This window comes from Boleophthalmus pectinirostris, unplaced genomic scaffold, assembly GCF_026225935.1.
Source record: "Boleophthalmus pectinirostris isolate CB_2022bp ecotype Guang Dong unplaced genomic scaffold, ASM2622593v1 HiC_scaffold_18, whole genome shotgun sequence".
Taxonomy (NCBI): Eukaryota; Metazoa; Chordata; class Actinopteri; order Gobiiformes; family Gobiidae; genus Boleophthalmus; species Boleophthalmus pectinirostris.
In genome coordinates, this window is record NW_026571133.1 from 9,101,351 (window position 1) to 9,124,503 (window position 23,153).

At 39.2% G+C, this 23,153-nt stretch overlaps 1 protein-coding gene across 2 annotated transcripts in view; it reads right to left on the minus strand.

Annotated features, from left to right (window-relative positions):
• Positions 1 to 19,686, minus strand: part of kif21a (kinesin family member 21A) — a 107,736-nt gene extending 88,050 nt beyond the window's left edge. For both annotated transcript variants that reach the window (XM_055153568.1, XM_055153567.1), the window contains exon 1: positions 19,311 to 19,686. In XM_055153568.1, coding sequence (XP_055009543.1) covers positions 19,311 to 19,354 — 44 coding nt within the window. In that variant the 5' untranslated portion in view covers positions 19,355 to 19,686. The remainder of the gene's footprint in view (positions 1 to 19,310) is intronic.
• Between the last annotated feature and the right edge of the window lie 3,467 nt (positions 19,687 to 23,153).

Below are 23,153 nucleotides of genomic sequence, written 5' to 3' on the forward strand. Positions count from 1 at the left end.
ATCAAACTGCTGGATTCTGCTGTAAAGTCTCTTTGACAATCCAGGGATGCACGATCCAGCTTTTTCACTTCTGATACTGATATCCAGGCCCATAAACAGAAATTTGGGGGGCTAGCGTTGGGGGGGGGGGTGGGGGGGTGGGGTGTATAAATAATATACTAATATAAAATAAAAGGAGGATGGTCAAAGACCACATAATTCTACAGAAAGTGCTTTTACTTTTATGTTATTCCTGTTGTCCAAAAAAATACTATTTTTATGATCAGTGCGGTTTTGAAATTGGTATAAAGTAATGAGACTTTTCCTATTTATCTGAGACTTTTCTTTTTCTTTTTCTCTGTTTGGAAATATACACTACTTTGTCCCAGTCTTGATTTTTCACAGTATAAAATGGCCTCAGATTTAGATTTATTCCACAAGTAAAGAAACAAATTACAGACCATTGACAGCTGTCATGTTTAACCAACATAAATGATTTGAAAACTACACCACCAGATTAAATTAAGCAGCATATGTGCACAGCTGACAGATGGGGCCCAGAGCTCGGCTTTGTGTGTCCGTCCACACCACTTCATGAATATTTATTATGAATATGACAACACACACGCACTCACAAACACACAGACACACACTCTGTCTCTTTATACTGTGGAGAATGAGGCAGCAGGAAAAGGCCCTTTGGACTCAAATAAATGAAGCTGAGGTCACAGGGCAGGACTTAAGAATGATTGACAGGTTCAGCTGATGTGGGATATTTGCATAGAGATTTAAGTTTTAAAAAAGTCTATCTGAAAACGTATTGAGCAGAAATAAGGTTAACAAGGTTAACATGACAAGTTATGGGTCAAATCCTTGGAGAGGAAACCCTACTCATGGTAAGACTGCGTCTTTTTCAAAGTACCGTATTTTTGTACTATAAGACGTTCTTTTTTAACATGGTTTGGGTGGTCCTGTGACTTATACTCCAGCGCACCTTATATATTAAATGTTCACACTGAAGCGGCGAGAGGCTTTAGGCTTGTGTGTGAGTATCTTATCTGCAGAAAGAACCTCTGTCCTCCTGTCTGTATCATTGTCAGTCGAGCGCACCCTTACTTCTGTACCACTGAAAATTTTAAATTTTAACAAACTTATAAAGACAACTGAGAAGACTGAATACAAATGCTCCCAAAAAGAAAATCATACTTTGCAGATTACAAGCTGCAAGTAGCGAAATCTGAAGCTGAAAATGATAATCGAGCAGCAAAAAGAAAGTTTAGAGTGACCGATAAACTTGTAACAACCGGGAGGATGCACCATGCAACTTTCCTGGAAGTCTTTGGATGGATCGACAAAGCCTGAACTTCAGTGGGAACCAAAACCATCCTGTCAGGATTCAGAAAGGCTGGAGTAATAACAGCTACACAGAAGAGGAAGTGGTGCTCCGTTTACCTCCGGAGGTCATGGAGATGCTCAGAAGTGACACGGAGGATGAAGAATTCAATTTAGTGATTTGGAGTGAGATGGAGAGTTTGGTAAACTTGTTCTGTTCTTTTGTTTATTCTATAGTTATCTGAATAAATGTTCATATGTGACGTTAACAGCCTCTGTTCTATTGTTCTATTGACATTATTCTATTGACAAAGCAATATCAACCCCATGTGGACAAGCAAACTCTGAACCCCCATCAGAAGAGTTACAAACTGCACTTTTAAATAACACTTTCTTGTTGTAACCTGTACTACCACTTAACTATTTTTATTTAGCACTGATGCATTGACAATAAATCAATGTATTGATCTGTACTGGTCCTCCACACATTTGCCGAGTCACCATTTGGCCCAGTCACTCAGTTAACTTAAATACTTCAGACTCCACTTGAAGGTTATTGACAAACCCATAAATCACTCAATTACTTCTCAGGCCACTCTGTGTGACCTGACGACTCCCACAGATTAATTGTTAACTTTTCTTTCTCCACAGCTGTGGCACAATAAAACTCACAAACCATTCAACTTATCAAACTGAAATCAGGGACTATAAAAAAGAAAGAAAAAAAACAACAGCAACAACATAAATAATAATAAACCTAATTGTATAGTTACTAAGGATGTAACAATAACCAAAATATTGTGAAATTGTATCATCAAAAGTCTCACAATAATAGCGTGGACTGTAACAATATATTGAATTACAAGTTCCTTTGCTTAAATGCATGGTTTTATAGTTGCAACAGCTTATGAACATGGGAAACTACATATCCCATGATTCATTTCAGTGCAGACAAGATGAAGAGATATGTTTTTTACTTTAATTCTTGGGATTATGATGGAAATAATTCACACCAAAATCTTGTCAAGGTATTTTAAAAGCAAAAAAATGCATTCCATCTACAATTATATCAACCTCTTCAAAATATCGTAATAAATATCATACCGTGAGATGCATGTCATGATAATATTGTACCATGACATTTGTATATCGTTACATCCCTAATAGTTACATTACAGTATGACGCAAAAGTGATGTCGTGTCTTCACTTTTTATTCCACGTTTAGATGAGCATTTTCGGGAGGAAATCTGTATGCATACGGTGACGCAAGAATGTGTGGAATTCGATTGGATATGCATGCCAGGTTTCTGTGGTTTTTGTATGTATGTGACGTAAACACGTACACAACGTGAGCAGATCTGACCAGAGTTTTGCGTCTTGGGCAGTGTAGATGGAAAAACTACAGCAGAGCGTATTCAACTTTTCCACTCTGGAGGGTGGTTTCAGATTTTTGCATTTTTAAGCTTGAAGATAAAAAGTTACATAGTGTATCTGAAGCAAAAAGTAAAATAGAAAGCAGCCATATAGCAAAGTAAGTTATAATCCATTCAGACTAAAATCTGAAATTGCTACACTGTCTACTCTAAATCCAAAGATATTTTTATACACAAGAAGTCACTGGGTAAAGATCTTTAACCATTTAAACATGAACATTCAAAACAGTCGTTATTGTGGGCGCCAATTATGAGTCATTCTGAATCCTGGTGGTTACTCATATTATGCAAAATTGACTCTTGTGAGCTTTAAGCCGTGTTAAAATGCTGTTACTAAATCAAAAACTGGAGAAAACTGGAGTTGTGGTTTGTTTCATTCACGCATGTTTGAGCAATCCTTTCTGTCCGTCTACATCTCCAAAGCTCAAAATGCTCTGTTCCACCTTGTGATGTCATGTAGTGGGAGTTTTCAAGTTAACAGCTCCTTTCAGCTTTAGTTCAGTAGAGACTGGCAGTTCCAGGGCTGAAATAATCCAAATGCTTCTAGTGAAGATGTGTGGAGTTTCAACACTGGCAGCGTTTTCTAAAGCTTTAAAACAGTCATTGTTCAATGGCCAAATATGTCAAAATGTTTAACCAAATTACACTTTTCTATATTGAGGGGTTGTTGGTTTAACTCTTTAACTCTTGACTTCGACCTTTGAAATTATGTATTGTATGTATAGTGAGTGTACAGTGAGTGTGCTGGTTTTATGTACTTTTGTGATTACTGCTGTACTTTTCCCTGTCCTGTAGATGATTTCACATCAATTTGCCGAGGGACTGAAGACGGAGATTAGCCACATCGTCAGTAATCTTTACATATTTACCTTTTAAATGTACATTTATATGTGCTGTACCTTTACGAATAAGTAAATTAAATAAATAAAAACACAGTGGAGCACTTCCAATCCCTGTATCATTCGTTCATTTGTTTTTCAAAATAAAACCAAAAATAAGAAAACAAAAAAAACAACCGAACCAAAATGAAAAAACTGAGACCAGGACTGCGACCGGGACCAGACCAGGACTGAGGCCAGGACTGAGACCCGGACTGAAACCCGGACCACACAGGGCCTGAGACCAGGACTGAGACCAGGACTGAGACCAGGACTGAGACCAGGACTGAGACCAGTACTGAGACCAGGGTAAGACCGGGACCAGACCAGGACCGAGGCCAGGACAAAGACCAGGATCAGACTGGGAATGAGACCGGGGCAAGACCGGGATCGGGGCCGGGACTGAGGCCGGGACTGAGGCCGGGACTGAGGCCGGGACTGAGGCCGGGACTGAGGCCAGGACAGAGACCAGGACAGAGACCGGTTTAGTTCTGTTTTAGTCCTGTTTTATTCCTGGTTTAGACCTGGTTTAGACCTGGTTCAGTCCGTATGCAGCGCAAAAGTCTGGCATTGCAGTTTAAGTCACATAATCGGGAAATGGCCATATATCTGTTTTTCCATTTTGGTTTTGGAGACAAATAATGAAGAAAATAGTCGGGTTTTCATTTTCTTATTTTTGAGATGAACTCAGCCTAAATATGCAGAAGACAAATGTTCCAGGGTCTGTTTGTGACGAGGAAATGACATTATAACGTAGATCACAAAATAACGTAATATTAAGCCCTTTAAGAGTTAGAAGATTCAAAATGAGTTATCAGACAGGGACATATGGCCACTCTGGATCTAGACCCCAGAGACTGCAGTGAACTAAATAATCAGTGTCTGTGAAATCAGCCAACACATAAACCCCCATGTGTTGGTGTCAGGTGTTCAGGCAAATCTCCCACAACCGCAGACCAAAACACACTCATCTGACAACTTAATCACATAATAGCTCGGGGCTTGTGTGTACTTTTAAACGACATACAGTTTCCAGTTATAAATCACAGACGTTTCACCTGCTCAGCCCACGACTTCAAACGCAGACAGAGGAGAGAGTGGAGATGTGATGAAGAGTAGCCTCATCATCATTAGAGTACAGGGCTGGATCGGGGATTAGCAACTCGCTAACAGGCGGATTTAGGCTCACAGGCTGGGACAGGTACACGCTAGCAACAGGTAACACATGACTGAAAACATGACAACTCTACAGCCTATAGATTAAAGCATATAGTGACATAACATAGAAAAATAGAGTTGTTTTGTTTTGTTTTCATGGTTCCATATAATATTGTTTTCTGATCTATGTTATAATGTTGTTTCCTTATCAAAAACTAACCTGGAGTTGTGTTTTGTTTCATTCACACATGTTTAAGGCACAAATCCTGCATGTTTAGGCGGAGTTCTTCTCTCAAACAGGAAACCCCTTCCACCTTTTGATGTTATGTGGTAATACAGGAAGTGCTCCACTGTGTTTTTAAAAACTCTATACACCTTCACCAGAAGCATTTGGATACTTTCAGCCCTGGAACTGCCAGTCTCCTGAGCTGTTTGTGGCCATACCAGTTTGTCAAAGCCTGATCCCGTCAGATCTGAGAAGCTCAGCAAGTCAGGGCCTGGTTGGATGGGAGACCACTGTGAAAATCAGGTGCCACAGTGGGAGCGCCAGTCACAGAAACCTCCATTGTCTCCTTAGGCAAGGCACTTCACCCACTTTGCCTAGTATGAAAGTGGTGTGTCTGATGGCGCAGATTGGGAGCCACGCTTCTGTCAGTCTGCAGGGCAGCTGTGGCTACACAATAGTAGCTTACCACCACTGGGTATGGAGTGAATGAATAATGAACTGTAAAGCGTCTTTGTGACATATGTCTGTGAAAAGCACTGCATTAAAAAAAAAAAAAAAAAAAAAAAAAAAACTTACTTACTTATAGTTAATCATTTGAAAATGACCTTTTCATGACATCACAAGGTGTGAAATTATTAATAATAAAGGGTTACTCAAACATGGGTGAATGAAACAAAACACGGGTATATATTTGATGACGTACCAGCATTATATACCATGGCTTAAAGCTCACAAGAATCAATTTTGTGTAATATAGGACCTGTAGTAGTAGTACTCTTAACAAAAAAACAGTTGTAGTAGATGAATTGACTACATTTACTCAATGATGAAGGGAAACTAGCTCAAGATATGAAGATGGGTCCCACTGCTCCTGATAGGTTGGTCCAGTGACACTGAAGGACAAGGAACAATAAAGTACCTTAATCTTTGGACATACACAAGTTTTCACACCATTTTCATCAACTACTCCTTCCACAAAGTTGTCCCACCATCGACTGGTTCTCCAGGTCTCGTCCATATCTGTCTGACTCGCCTGCAACGAACTGGTGCATCCAGAATTTGACAGAGGGGATTGCAGATCCTTCTCTGTTCACTAATAGTATCTCTGCAGATTCTGTTAATTTGTTGGGATGCCCCCTGTAAGTTTATTTAAGCTGCCAGAGCAGCTTGAAGGTCCGACGCATGGAAATGATCCGACATGTTTGTTTCTGTGTGCTGTATGTATGTAATGTATAGGCATAGGCGACGTGAGCAGATCTGACCAGAGTTTTGCGTCTTAGGCAGTAAACGGAAACGCTACGGCAGAGTGTATTCAACTTTTCCACTATGGAGGGTGGTTTCTGATTTTTGCATTTTTAAGCCCCAAAAACGCTGTCACCATCTAAACGACAGGCACTTCTGATAAAATAGCTTGTCGTTTTTAACTGCAAACATTCTTGTGTAAACAGGCCCTCAGTCATAACATTTACTCTTACCACATCGTCAAAACAATGCTATTTACTGCTTTTTAAAAAGAAATACAATTAATATTATACAGAATTGAGTTAAGGATTTGGCCCAGCTCTCCACAGTATTTTCTGTTTCTCATGTGGCCCAATGGAAAAAAAATAATTGCCCACCCCTGGTGTGTGAACTGTCCCAAAGATACAACATAAGCACTGGTCCTCGGTATTTAGGACCAAATGTATCTTTTATTGAGAAACAACTATATATAAAAACCTCAAAAGTGTGAAAAAAAACAAAAAACTGAATGAACTGCACTGAAATAATTATGTCAACACTTCTTAAAGAAACGCAAAACCATTAAACCTAAAAGAAAGAGCCAAACGCCCATCAAAGCCGGTTTCTCACGTTCACTGTCCCAAAGCAAAATAATTATAGCGTTCCCATGGCGATGAATAGTCCTGATGAAACCATAGCCATATAATGTCTGTGGATGAAACAACATTACGTTTTGTTTTGAAGTTGAAAAGTGATTTATTGTAGTGGCAGATTAAAGAGAGGAGGGGCGCCCAGTCCCCGGAACTGAAGTGAAGAAGACAGACATTTCTTAAGGGCAGTTTCTTTTGTGATTTTAGTAAAAGGCAAGATAAAACAAACTGAAAAAACTCCCGTAGCGCAACAGGCTCAGTGCACAGAAGCACACAAGCTCACTCATTGTGTCTCAAAGGCATTTTTAAAAGAGGGAAAACATAAAATAAATAACTTAAATGAATAAAAATAAAGACAACCCAAGTGTTCTTATATGTAGAATACTTTTGTGGTGTTGTTTTAATATGTATTATAACTAGAGAGACCCAATTTTCAGGAAAATTGTTATACACTTGGCACTAATGTGAGTCATTTTCTTTGTGTTTTTGTAATTTTTAAGCAGCTTTGCAGTATTTTACCAAAACAAATAACAATTTATGCCTCTCTTTACTGTTGGCAGGGATCAGATTGGTTAAAAATAGGGACATTTCTTGTATAAAACTGGGATAAATAACTGGTTTTGGATAAATCTGCTGGGACAGGGGACAGAAAGCTCAAACTGGAGCTGTCCCGGGTAAATAGGGACATCTGGTCACTCTAATTATACACACAAAATTAGCATTAGGGTTTGCACAGAGACACAAACATCTCTCTTTCTAAATACAAAGTGTCCTCTGCTCAAGTATTCATTTTATTTGTGTAATTTTTAACATAGTGTCAGTCACATCCACAACTCACTGTCCAACACCTGAGCTTTGAATATTTATTCATTTTAGCACAGTTCAACAAAAAATGCACAGGAGACCGGGACCAAACCGGGACCAGACAGGGACCAGGGACTGAAACCTGGACCAGACCGGGACTGAGACCGGGGCTGAGACCGGGGCTGAGACTGTGACTGAGACCGGGACTGAGACCGGGACTGAGACCGGGACTGAGACCGGGACCAGACTGGGACCAGACTGGGACTGAGAACGGGACCAGACTGGGACCAGACTGGGACTGAGACCGGGACCAGACCAAGACTGAGACCAGGACTGAGACTGGAACCAGACCAGGACTGAGACCAGGACTTTTACTCCTGGTTTAGTCTTGGTTTAGTCCTGGTTCAGTCCTGTTTTAGACCTAGTTTAGTCCTGGTTTAGTCTTGGTTTAGTCCTGGTTCAATTCTGCTTCTGGTTCAGCTCTGGTTTAATACTGGTTCAGTTCTGATTTAGTCCTGTTTTAAACCGGGTTTTGTCCTGTTGTAGTCCTGGTTTAGTCCTGATTTAGTCCTGGTTTAGTTCTAGTTTAGTCCTGGTTCAGTTCTGGTTCAGTCCTGGTTCAGTTCTGGTTCAGTCCTGGTTTAGTCCTGGTTCAGTCTGTGAGCGGCGTAAAAAGTCACAAAAATGGCCGTTACCCGTTTTTTCCATTATTCATTCAAACACAAAATCAAAAACTAAAAAAACAAATCATTATCCTCTTTTTTTTTTTTTTTTTTTTTTTTTTCATTTTGGTTTTGGAGACAAAAAATGAAAAAAATCAAGCATTGGACTATTTATATTTATTCATTTTAGCAAAGCTCAGCAAAAACATAATTGGAGAGGAAGTAGTGACGCCAACAGTGAGTTTACCGGGCACAGAGCCATCACCCTGCTATTATTATTATTATAACATTATTTATAACCTGTTAAGAATGTTGTTGGTAAAAAAAAATCACTTGTGACTTCTTGACAGCTTAATCAATGAAGCAGAATGGATATCAAAAGTCTGTAGTATCTGAGAAACCAAAACAGGTGTGGCCCAACATAAACACGCTGCCTTCACAAAGAGCATTAGAGCACATGATCGGAGCACAATTGAGACTCAGTGGGAGGTTTGATTTTATAAATGACTTTCAGGGCTGGAAAAGGCAAAGTCATAATAAGTCAATGATGTGGAAAGGAGACGTTATTGAGTAAGTGAGTTTGCTGAGGAGTTGTTTTTTTTGTGTTTAAATGATTAATCTGTCTATACATGTAGTGATTTTGCGTGAACCCCCGTGCAGGTGTAGTCTTGTGAGTGCAGTTTCAGTCAGACACGTAAACATATGTACCGTATTTCCCACACTATAGGGCGCTTTGGATTTTAAGGCGCACTGTCATTGAACGAAACACAGCAGTTTGATAAATCAGTCAAATTTGATTTAACACATTCACAATAACTCAACTTTTTTCAATTGTAATGTGTAAAAAAAATACTATCTGAGACGCTAAATTGTTAGTGTGTTCACAATAACTCATAATTGTTCAAACTGTTGGTCGATTACGGCGTCCAGCACGCCCACATCCCTCTTGTCATTATCCGAGTCAGTGTCGTTACTGTTCCCTGGCAGTTCAGTGAAGATTCCGGTCTTGGTGAAAGCTGGGACCACAGTTGATACTGATCCTTAGCCCAGGCGTCCACGATCCATTGGCAGATCGTGGCGTAAGTCGCTCTGCACCGTCTCCCTGTCTTGGTGAATGTGTGTTCGCCTTCTCTCATCCACTGCTCCCACGTGGCTCGCAGTTTAACTTTATAATAGCGTTGAGTTTAAAGTCGGCGTTGTAAGCGTGTCTCGTGACAGGTGCATTTTGATGTTAAAAGGAATCACAGTATGTATTATTCCGCGATGCTCCTGACTACGGGAGCCATAATGCTACAAGCGGTGCGGCTTTGTAGTTTACTAAAGTCGTACTAAGACACCTGAATAAATTCATATATAAGGCGCTCTGGATTATAAGGCGCGCAGTCCTTTTTTGATTAAATTAAAGGCTTTTAAGTGCGCCCTATATTGCGGAAAATACGGTAATAGTTTTAAGAGCTCTTACTACTATGCCCCCATTTTCCAGTAAACAAATCAAACAGCAGGACATTTAATCAACGTTTAATACTGTGGAATATTCCAGGCAAAACAATAACACCTCCATGAAGACAGAAAGGTGACAGACCCTCCACCATTAAAAATTTGGTTATATTTTTAGCCATAATTTTATAACTAGCAGCCCCTATTGTATATCTAATGCCTATAGTAGAGGAGAAGAGCCAATATGTTTTGTTTTTTTTTCAGGCTGATTGTTTAGAATCCAGAGAAATAAACGGTGGACAATTTTGATTCTTTTCTCTTTCCTGGTGCATTGTGTAACTTTTCTGGTGGAGGGTCTGTCAAATACTTTTCTTCATCGAGATGTTATTGCTTTGCCTGGAATGTTTCACAGGTCAGATCTGTGGAGAGGCAACTGCACTCACAGAACACCCATTTTTCTAAGTATTTCTGATTTATAAACCCACGTGTAATATCCATAGAAACAAGCAGATGACAGACTCCCAACCAGTGGCGGAGTGGAATGGAATATTTTAAAAAGTCTCCAACACTCTGGCTCACTAGGAAATGAGGTCCTATGTCCAAAATTCCAAACTGTCCCGTTAACTCTAATTAAAAATCCTCCTTTGTTGGAGATTTAAAGCCGATATGGTAAAAAGTGCACATTTCGGTCCAATATTTATCTCTTGCCTGTAGTATTTGTAGCAATTGGCAGTGGCAGTCATAGCTCATTTATCTTGAGAGCTTGACTGACTTCAGTGAATGGGGCTGTATCCGTGTGATAAAAAGTCTACAATGACAAAAGTCCACATGTAATGGATATCCCAGACTTTTACCTCTGCTGTTGTGAGTTTAGGGCATTTCAAATTAGACAAACACAGCCAAGTTGCCGTCAATGGGGATACAGTTATAAAGAACATCTTGATAATTAATGAAACAAGCTTTCTAAGAAGACCAGTCTGGCTCTGGGGCTTCTCCTTTGAGTAACATGAGAACTCACCTGAATAGCTTTCATCATGTCCAGCTAATTTACACGGGCCAGTCACCCTACACCCCACAATGAATAATTAAGAAGTAAGGGTACAGGCTAACCGGAAAAAACTAAACTAGCACTACCCTTAAAGGTGCATTGTGTAACTTTTCTGGCGGAAGGTGCGTCAGATTATTTTCACCATGGAGATGTTAGTGCTTTGTCTGGAAAGTTTCACAGTATGGTGTTAAACGTTTTTATCTTCATGAAGACCAAACCAGACCACAGTCAGAATTCCTGTTTTTCTAGGTATGTTTGAGCTATAAAATTTATAAAATTTAGTATAAAATTTATCTTCAGAACCAAAATGAAAAAACGGATAATGATTAGTTTTGTCAATTTTCGATTCTGTGTTTAAATGTATAATGGAAAAAACGGATAACAGCCATTTCCCGTTTTCGTGACTTAAATTGCGATGCTGGACTTTTGTGGACTGAACCAGGACTAAACCAGGACTAAACCAGGTCTAAACCAGGACTAAACCAGGACTAAACCAGGACTAAACCAGGACTAAAACAGGACTAAAACAGGACTAAACCAGATATAACCCAGGACTGATCCAGGACTAAAACAGGACTAAACCAGGTCTAAACCAGGTCCAAACCAGGACTGAACGAGGATTGAACCAGGAATGAACCAGGACTAAATCAGGTCTAAACCAGGAGTGTCGGGATGGGCCCGGAGGTGCGTCCACGTAGACTGTCTGGTGATCAGGACTGAGACTGAGACCAGACCGGGGACAAAAATGTAAATATCGATATATCGTATCGTTTAATTTGATGATACAATATTGATATCGTGGGCTGCTGTATTGATATATCGTCAAGAGTATATTTAGGTATATTTTACAAAATGAATTTGTGTAAGAGCTACAATTGTGCTGACATTTTCACAGTTTCAAGCAAAATGGGCGTTTTTAATATTAACTTTGCACAAACTTAGCAGACTTTGTAGACTTTTAGTATCACAGCCATGATTTAGGCTTTGTTTTTCACTGAATTGTATCGAATTGATTTGAAATATATTGGACTCAAAGCGCACTGTATCGAAAAGCGTATCGTATCATGGCCTATGTATCGAGGTATGTATCGTATCGGCAACTTCTTATTGATACCCAGCCCTAACAAGAGGGTGACACCAACCCCAAACCAAAATGTTACATAGTGCACCTTTAAGGCCATAACTTTATGTAGAGAGGTAAGTTTGACATGATAATTACTAAACAGAATTATAAAACGTTGGGTGCAGTTTTTACCTTAAGGGTTACAAAAATGAATAATAATTAGCAGCAGAGTCAATCCAACAGGAAGCGTTCAGACATGTCTTTAAATGTGTTACTTTAGGTTTAAGTATCAGACAAAATGTGAACCTATATACCCCCATTTGGAAGTTTACAAGATATGCTTTTTTAAAAAAAATTTAAATGCTCTTTATTATGGTAAATTGACTCTTGTGAGCTTTTAGCCACATTATAATGTGTAATGCTCATTAAAACAGACCTGGAGTAGTGTTTTGTTTCATTCACACATGTTTGAGTAAACTTTTAGAATTAGTCTGTTTACATCTTGAAAGCTCAAAATGCTCTGTTCCACCTTGTGATGTCATGAAGTGGTAGTTTTCAAGTTAATAACCACTGCCTTTTACCTTCAATTCAGTGAAGATCGGCAATTCCAGGGTTTGAAATAATCCAAATTATTCTAGTGAAAGTGAAGATGGAGTTGAAAAACACAGTGGAGAACTTCCTTTACCATATGACATCACAAGGTGTAACAGAGTGTTTTCCGTTTGAGAGATGAACTCAGTCTAAATATACGAGATTTCAGAGGTGGGATCAAGTCATCGTTTTGCAAGTCTCAAGTAAGTCTCAAGTCAAGTCCAAGTCAAGTCCAAGTCATCTGCTTTGAGCTTCAAGTCAATTCAAGTCTTTAAACCAAAGTACTATATATAACAGAGCTTATATTTTTGCAATTTATACGAGTTTTAAACTAAATTGTACTAAAAAGTCATGGTATATTTACAGTATTTATAGAGTATATATGAGTTGTAGAAATGTAAATTTTTCCTTTTTAAATGTTTTGACAAGATCTTAGTGTGATTCATTATGGCCAGAATAGAAAGAATTCTGATTTAAAAGTGCTTCTCAAGTCACAGGCCTCACGTCCAAGTCAAGTCCCAAGTCTTAGTCCATTTGATCAAGTCAAGTCTCAAGAAAATAGCGTAATAAGAGCCCTTTATTAAGTGTTTTGTTCTAAACTATAAACTCAATACTCAATCATCAAAACAACATACACAATATTAGAGATGTTCTGATAATGACCCCACTTCTAGAGCAACACACCACACTTCAAATTTGTTCTTGTGCCTTTACAGCGAACTGTCTGTTTATGTATTATCCAAGAAGAAGCGAGTGAACTCCTCTTAGCAAACAGGGTCAAAGTCTGAACACACAAATACAACTACAAACCACACAGGGACCCAGAGGAGAAACATGAGAGGAAGTCCCTTTTGTCTCCCACTGTTCTGGTTCAAATATCAGGTGGACCTCCAACACACAACCAGCCCCGTCTCTGTCAGCTGTACGTGTGATTGATTTGGATTTAATGATTTAATGATTTGGACAAGTACTTAAATTGTCAAGTTAACACAGTCAATGGACAGTGCTGTAGGATCATGTGATGTACTAAACACATTAGATGATAGTTTGGTGAGTCATGTTTACTTCAGCGACAGGAAAGTACAGATGGGGTCAAAGGTTACAGCAATGTGCAATGTAAACTACCTATAACATAAACAATGGGCCAGTGGAGAATTCTGATTGGTTGTCGTATGACTTTAAAGACAAATAATTTTGATATTTTGCAGCTGATTTCATTAACATTCCCGGGGGGTTGATGCGAACTGTAGACACTGCTCTGTCTGAAGCTCTCTAACTCAAGATAGATTTTAATCTGAGCTTTTTTTTTTTTTTTTTTTTACTCAATCTGACCATAGAGAACAGACTTATTTGGAGCTACAACAGGTGAGATGATTTGTGGTTTTAAACAAGTTTGTCACACATAAAAGGTGACTGCTGAACATTCTGTCAGTAGAAATATATGTAGAACACCTCCAACCTGATGTCACTGCAAAGTATCAATACGTGGTTTTCAGACTCTTATGTGACGATATCATACTCCCATACCAGTGGTCCCCAACCTTTTTTGCACCACGGACCGGTTTTATATCTGACAGTATTTTGCAGACCGGCATGGCTCCCTTTTCAGTCCTGTTTAAGTCCTGGTTTTAGTCCTGGTTTTAGTCCTGGTTTTAGTCCTGGTTAAGACCTGGAGGGGGTTGGGGGCGGCATGGTTAAGTCCTGGCTAAATCCTGTTTCAGTGCTATTTTAGTCCTGGTTTTAGACCTGTTTTAGTCCTGGTTAAGACTTGGTTAAGACCTCATTTAGATCTAGTTTAGACCTGGTTTAGACCCTGTTTAGATCTAGTTTACTCCTGGTTTAGTTCTGGTTTTAGTTCTGGTTTACATCTGGTTTTAGTTCTGGTTTTAGTTCTGGATTTAGTTCTGGATTTAGAGGTGTTGCCCGCGCGACGTATGGGAGGGGGGAAAGTCCACTCAGGGTATGGGGGTGTTCGCGCTTTCAAGGCCCGGTACCAAACGACCCACAGCCCAGTACCAGTCCCTGACCCGGGGGTTGGGGACCAGTGGGTTATCCTGCTGATTATATTGTATTTACATAGGACATATCCAAGAGGAAAATGTACTATTTCTGATTATTTTTGCCAAAACTCTAACTATATTTTAACAAAAATCAACATTTTAACGATATTAATTTTGGACGCCGCCCTCTGTATTACATAATATTAACCTTTAAAATGTTAAGTTTGTTATTTCAAGTCAATGTTAATTCAATCATTTTAATCAAATGATTAAAAGACATGGGAAAAGCTGCTTCAAAGTGAAATATGGAGCATGGACCATCCTAACCAGTTTTACTTATAGAACTGTAGATTTAATTATGTAAAGACTCCCACAGGGCTAACGGTCTACTTGGGAATGGTGGAAAAGAAAGAAGTTATGGATATTTCTCAAGGGCATTCACTCCAAATCAGGAATGTGATGAAACCCAGAACTAAACCTGAACTGCACCAGGACTAAGTCAGGACTAGAACTAGACCAAACCAAAAAAATTAAAAATCAGGGCCAGATTAGTAGAAAACACAACTCCAAGTCCAAAACTATTCTTGCATGTAAAAGTTTGGGAACAAAGTAGCATAGTTCAACTTTTATTTCTCAGAAAACACTAAATTATGAGCAAATGTTTGTCTATCAACACAGATATATTTTTATGTCAACAACTCAGGCTCTTGGTGAAATGGAGGAGTTAAGATTTTCAACAAGAAGTCATTGGAGTTGCTGCTACAAAAGCTCTCTGTCTCTCACACTCCCACAGATAACAATTGATCTGCTATGTCCAGGGTTTTCAATCCAACTCAGTACTTTACTTTAGCATAAAAAATGGTTCAATAGGCACCACTAGAATATTTTGGGTAGGGATTGGTCTAACTAGAGGAGAGAGATATCTTGAAAATCCCATAGTCTTGTTCTGGAGATTTGAAAATTAGAAGGTAGTCTATAATTAAAACTATTAAAGGTCTCATATTACTCTATCTTCTGACCTAAACAGACCTGGAGTTGTGTGGTTTTTTTTTTATTCACACATGTTTAACACACACACCCTGCATATTTAGTTTTTAGTTTTTCTCCCAAACAGAAAACGCTCTGTTCCACCTTGTGATGTCGTGGTAATACAAGAAGTTGAACCAGGACTAAACCATGGCTAAACCAAGACTGAACTTGGACTGAACCAGGACCGAACCTGGACTATGCCAGGACTGATCCCGGACTGAACCAGGACTGAAACAGGACTAAACCAGGACAGAACCAAGACTAAACCAGGACTAGAATTGGACCACACCAAGTCTACACCAAGACTAAAGGAGGATTAAATCAGGACAAAACCAGGACAAGTGTAAACGCAGCCTTATTTACAAAACATTGGACACAGTTCCTTCGATGTAGGTGTGGGCTCTTGACAAAAATGAAAATCCTTCTTTGCATTAAAGGGCTTAAATTACACAAAAGTGACTTTTGTGAGCTTTAAGCCAGTTTATAAAGTTGTTTCCTCTTCAAAATCAGACCTGGAGTTGTGTTTTGTTTCATTCACACATGTTTGAGAAACCGTTTATTATGACTCGATCTACATCTCCTAAGCTCAATATCCTCTGTTCCACCCTGTGATGTCATGAAGCAGTAGTTTTCAAGTTAATAGCTCCTTTTACAGTTTTACCTTTTGTTCAACAGAGATGAGTAATTCTGGGCCTGAAATTAGCCATATGACTCTAGTAAAGATGTATGTTTAAAAGCACAGGTTCAGTCCTGGTCTAGTCCTGGTCTAGTCCTGGTCCAGTCCTGGTCCAGTCCTGGTTCAGTCCTGGTTCAGTCCTGGTTCAGTCCTGGTTCAGTCCTGGTTCAGTCCAGTTTAAGGCTTGGTTTAGTCCTGGTTCAGTCTGGGATCAGTCCGGGTTCAGTCCTGTCTTAGTCCTGGCATAGTCCGGGGTCGGTCCTGGTTCAGTCCTCATCTAGTCGTGGCTTAGCCATGGTTTAGACCTGTTTTAGTCTTCGTTTAGTCCTGGTTCAGTCCTGGTTCAGTCCTGGTTCAGTCCTGGTTCAGTCCTGGTTCAGTCCTGGTCTAGTCCTGGTCTAGTCCTGGTCTAGTCCTGGTCTAGTCCTGGTCTAGTCCAGGTTTAGCCATGGTTCAGTTCTGGTTTAGACCTGTTTTATTCTTCGTTTAGTCCTGGTTCAGTCCTGGTCTATTTCTGGTTCAGTCCTGGTACAGTCCTGGTACAGTCCTGGTTTAGTCCTGGTTTAGTCCTGGTACAGTCCTGGTTTAGTCCTGGTTCAGTCCTGGTTTCGTCCCTATATTGATGTGTTGTGTACAAGTGTTAGCCCAGCCCAAGCAGGAAAAGGCGTCACACAAACCTTTCGTGGACCTAATCCTGTGAACCTGTAGTAAAGGGAGGAGTCCATTCACAAATCCCACACATGTTCTGCCACTGCAGGTATTAACAAAAGAGGCTGAGACGAGCACTGTCAGCTGTGCTCTCCTAAACCTTAACACAGGGATTAGTGCTGGCTATCATTAAGATGTTGCCGATACGATACATACCTCGATACAGTGCACTTTCGATTCGATGCGATATATTTCAAATTGATTCAATATGGTTCAATAAAAAAATAAAAAATAAATCATGTCTGTGATACTAAACGTCTGTTAAACCACTTCCTGTGCAAAGTTAATATGAAACACAAACATTTTAATCATCAAAACAGTGAAAAAGTCAAATGGTCTGCATAAAAATCTGTGTATCATTCGTTCATTTGTTTTTCAATATAAAATCAGAAATAAGAAAATTTTTATTATTTGTCTCCAAAACCAAAATGAAAAAACGGATAACGATTCATTTTTTCAGTTTCTGTGACTTAAACTGTGACGCCAGACTTTTGAGTCACATACAGACTGAAGCAGGACTAAAACAGGACTAAACAAGGTCCAAACCAGGTCTAAACCAGGACTAAACCAGGACTAAACCAGGACTAAACCAGGACTGAACCAGGACTGAACCAGGACTGAACCAGGACTGAACCAGGACTGAACCAGGACTGAACCAGGACTGTCGGAATGGGCCCGGAGGTGCACCTGCATACACTGTCGGGTGATCACGACTGAGACCAGGACCAGACTGGGACTTGACATCGGGACTGACACCGGCACTGAGAACAGGACTGAGACTGGGACCAGACCGAGACTTTTGGAGAGCCTAATATAATTGTAGAAAGGACATTCTTTTGCTTTTAAAATACCTTGAAACGATTTTGATGTGAATTATTTCCATCATAATTTCAAAAATTCAAGTAAAAACATATTTCTTCATGTTGTCTGCACTGAAATGAATCATGGGATATGTAGTTCCCAATGTTCATAAGCTGTAGCTACTATAAAACCATGTAATTCCATATATTTTGACAGTCCATGATATTATTGTGAGCCTGATATCTGCTTGTCTCCATGGTGATATTAGTATTTTTCTTTGACTAATTTGGTAATAACAGAGGAGACAGGTCAGATCTATGGCGATGCAAACACGCACGTGGTCAGAATACATGTTTTTACAGCAGATTTTGTAGCTATAAATCACCTGTAATTGAGCAAATGTCCTAATGGGGAAAATCCACCAGAAAAGTTACACAATGCACCTTTAAGTAGCCTAGGAAAAGAGATCACTAATATGTCACTCAGCAGTTACACATAAAGGAAATCTAATTCTCTTCAGCACATTAATTAGCTGATTCAAAACTGAAAGTAGGACAGGTCTGGCAACGTTTTTGTGGTTGGAAATGGTTTACAAAAAAAATGGTGTTGGTCAAATAAAGGTTTGAGCAATAATAGACAAGACACGTGGGAATATTGGTTTAAAATAGATAATAGAGATGGTTCAAAGGTGTATCGTGTAACTTTTCTGGTGGAGGGGTCCGCTACTTGCTTGTCCCCACTGAAATTTTATTGTTTTGCCTAGAATGTCACACAGTATGGCATTAATCTCATCCATCTGAGACATTTAGGCTCGAACAGAAATCTCACTGTGATGTCAAGTCACAAAACAGGAAGTGCTCCATTGTGTTTTTAAACACCATACAGCTTCACTGGAATCACTTGGAGAATTTTAGACCTTGAATTTCCTATCTCTACTAAACCAAAAGTAATAAACTAAAACTAGGTGACATCACAAGGTGGAATAGAGCAGTTTTGACCTTTTGAGATGTAGACAGTAGGGATGTGCAAAAATCGATAATATTGCCAAGAGTATTTTTTGGCATATTTTACTAAATTATTTTGTTACAGTGCTACAGTTTTGTTGCTCGTTCAGAGGAAGGAAACTTGTTTATGCCGCACATTTGACATTTTCACTGTTTTGATGATTAAAATGTTTGTGTTTCATATGAACTTTGCACAAGAAGTGGTTTAACAAAGACTTTTAGTATCACAGTCATGATTTAGACATAATTTTTATTAAACTGTATCGAATCAATTTGAAATATTTTGTATTGAATTGAAAGTGCACTGTATCGAGATACGTATCGTAGCATATTTATCGAGGTATGCATCGTATCGGCAACTTCTTAATGATACCCAGCCCTAGTAGACAGAGTAATAATAAAGGATTACTCAGACATGTGGTAATGAAACAAAACACAACTCCAGGTTTGTTGCTGAGGTGGTTATAACATTATAACATGGCTTAAAGCTCACAAGAGTACATTTTGGGTAATATAGGACCTTTACGCGTGGTACAGCTACACGGGCTAATAAAGCATGTGTTATGGAGGAGCAGGTGTACCCGGAGCATCCCAGTAGCGGACTCTTACCTCAGGGCCACGCGCACCGAGCTCTCATCTGGCGAAGTCCCCATGGCGGCTCCTCCAGACACGGTCCTTCTTCCAGTGCGTGCGTAAAAATAGCTCGCTTTCCCTTTTCTTTATCCTATTACGAGACAACGGAGCACCGAACAGCGGGCCCCTCCTTCCCGTCCTCCCGGCCGCTGCAGCTACACCGGCAAAGCGCGTCTATATTCGGCCACTACAGCCAAGCGCGCTCACGCCCTCCTCGCACGCACGGAAAGCCCACTCGCAGTCATTCCAGCGGATTTAATGGTTGGATTTATTATTTGTCCATGAGCCTGGAGGTGCTCGGGTCTCCGCGGGCATTCTAGCTATCATCCCCGCTGCACAGGCACTGACACGGGGCACGGCGGAGCGCAATGAGCCACTATCCATTCGGTTCCCAGGACGCACGACGTAACCCGACTCCTCCCCCAAAGAGGTACCAACCAACGCACACTAGCGAGCACGTGACCGCAGCCAATAGAGAGCTGCAGAAATATAGGTTAAATAGGTGCATGAAAATAATACAAGTTCAAAATCTGTGGGATAAATAATAGATTTGCAGCGTTATTTGAAAACTATGTGAATAAATGCATGAACTAATCTGCTTAACTTAAATGGGGCCAGAGGAAACAACTATATTCAAAGCTTCACCCAGTTATAGCTTATTTATAGTCATACCTCTTGCATATATTTTTGTTCAGTTACTATTATCGATATGTAATTCTACAAAAATTTAAATGATTTCATAAAGTAATATTTTCATGTGTGCTAAATATAGATTCTGCTCCTTGTTTGGAAGACCGTACCAACACATATCCTAATGCAGAGCGCGTGTCCTACTTTCGGTAATGCACTGTCATGTTGCGTTTATTTTCTGTATATAAATATAAATGAAACTCGCCTTTGAAGGAGATTGGGGCATGCTGCCATCTCGTGGTGACAAGACGCTGTTACAGAACAAATAGTTTAGATCAGGGATGTCAAACTCAAATTCACAGAGGGTCAAACTTAAAAACTGGAACGAAGTCACGGGCCAAACTAAATATTAAATGAAGGTGCTGGTGCCTCTTTTACACACAGCAGAACAAATATCGTTCAATAAAGCTCAATATTGAATCAACGGTCGCTGTTAATTTGAAAAGGCAAGGCAAGTTTATTTGTATAGCACAATTTGTACACAAAGTAATTCAAAGTGCTTTACAAAATAAGAAATACATTAAAATCATAATAAAAACAAATCAAAACATAAATAATCATAAAGATTAAAATTTAAAAAGAGAGACATACATTAGAGAGAAGAGTGCGGAATGAAAACCTTTCAGTTATTTGCACAGTCAAACAGAAATGTTTTGAGCCTGGATTTAAACAGCGTCACAGAAGAGTCTGTCTCACATGTTCAGGAAGACTGTTCCAGGTTTTAGCTGCATGAACCTGAAACGCTGACTCCCCTTGTTTAGTTCTGACTCTGGGCACCAGCAGGAGGCCGGTCCCTGAGGTCCTCAGAGTGCGAGATGGTTCATATGACACTAACATGTCACAGATGGACTTTGGTGCTCGGGAAGGAGAGACTTGTACACAAGCAGAGCTGCTTTAAAGTCTATTCTCTGAGCCACAGGAGCCAGTGCAGAGACCTGAGCACAGGACTTTTGTAGAAAACAACACTTCCACTACATGACATCACAAGGTGGAATGGAGCATTTTGAGCTTTGGAGATGTAGACCAGGAGTCTCCAACCTGTAGCTCGGGAGCTATCTCGCCACCCCCTTCCAAGTAGCGAGCCAAGGGATTTCTGAATTATACGTATTATGCTAAATAAGTAAAATTTTGTTGATTAAATGCCTATTTCCATTATACATGTATTATTTTATGTCTAAATTTGTACACTAATAAATGAATAAAAGGTTTATGTTTTATTGGCATCTAACATAGGATGGTCAGATTTTCCAAACTGGGACACCCCTGGTTTGGGTTCGTTGGTAATAATAAAATGGTGAAATAAGTGCATAATTAAGGCAAATTTTTCTGCACTTGGCCCATTCATGACTAATCACATTTTTTGTGTGTTTTGGTCATTTTCAAGCAGCTTTTCTGTATTTTACCTAAACACATGACAATTTATGCCTCTCTTTACTGTTGGCAAGGATCAGATTGGTCAAAAATAGAGACACCTGGGACAGTTAAATATATAACATTTATATATAAAACTGGGACAAATCACTGGTTTTGTATAAATCTGCTGGGACATGGGGCACAGGGCTCAAAACTGGCACTGTCTCGGGTAAACAAGGACATCTGGCCACCCTAATCTAAGACTTGCTGTGGCTCTGTTATATACTAAATTTCTTGTGATCGGTAAAACTAGTAGCTCTTTGGCATTTTTGTTTTGTAAAAGTAGCACACCTGAGAAAAAAGGTTGGAGACCCCTGATGTAGACAGTAGAGATGTTTGCATGATGATATTATTATATTAATAACATCATCTTAACTTAACTTTAAAACCGTATTATTAAAACATCGCTAAGTAAAAACCACAGAGAGAAAAAAAATGAGGTTGCACTTTTGTTTATTTACATGAAAATACATCTTCATCTGTCAAAGTAAAATGACCCCAGCACATTTCTGATAACAAATCTGTAATGTTTTAGAACTACACATGCACAAAGCAGTAAAGAATTGGTAAAAAGTAAAAAAACAAGGAAGGGTTGACTTACTGAAGGTTTGTAACATGTGGAAATCAAGTATTTCAATATATCTACATAAGTTTTCCAGTCATCACAAATCAACCTAAATATATAGGTATAAAAAAATGAAACTAAGAAACTAAAAACTGACCACAAGTATTCATCGTCATCGTCAAATAAAAAGATGCTCTTTCATACTTCATGGATACATTCAATCTCTTACTAACAAAATGAAAAATAAACATTGTTAGTAGGGATTTCATTACTGTATAAATAAGAAGAAGTCACTCTATATTAAGCGGGGCCTTTTAAGAAAAACAACATTTGTGCAAGTTTTAAGTGAAGTTTTAAAATGTGATCTTAACCACCTGAGAAAGAGCTATGTGGTGTAAGGAGGTGAAATGTTTATAGAGAAAATAATATCACATGAACAAGTAAAACTGACAGGGTTCAACTTCCTGTTACAGACGGCAACATTTTGAGAACTTTTCACAATTCAAAAGATAGAATATTTTGTTAGTTATTGTTAATTACTATGGCAACAGTCCTATTTAAAGGCGTTAAAGGTCCTATATTATGCAAAAATTGACTTTTGTGAGCTTTAAATGATGTTATAATACCGTTACCGCATCAAAAAATACCCGGAGTTGTGTTTTGTTTCATCCACACATTTGAATAACGTTTTACTATTAGTCTGTTTACATCTCCACAGCTCAAAATGCTCTGCTCCACCTTGTGATGTCATTAAGCCAAAGATGTTCATTTTGTCTTCTTATATACTTTAACTTCTTGGGTTCTTTTTAAAGACAATGCAGTAAAGTGTGTTTACCTTGTTGACATGTTTCGGCTGCTAGCTGCGAGCCATCTTGTGATGTCATGTAGTGGTAATTTTCAAGTTAATGACTACCTTTTACCTTTAGGTCTGTAGAGATTGGCAATTCCAGGTCTGAAATTATCCAAAACATGAATGTAGTGAAGGTGTATGGGGTTTAAAAAGTCGAGCACTTCTGAGCACTTGTCGAGCACTTCCTGTACATGACATCACAAGGTGGAACAGAGTGTTTTCAGTTTGAGAGAAGAACTCAGCCTAAATATGCGGGGTTTGTGTGGTAAACATGTGAAAATGAACCAAAGCAAAACACAAC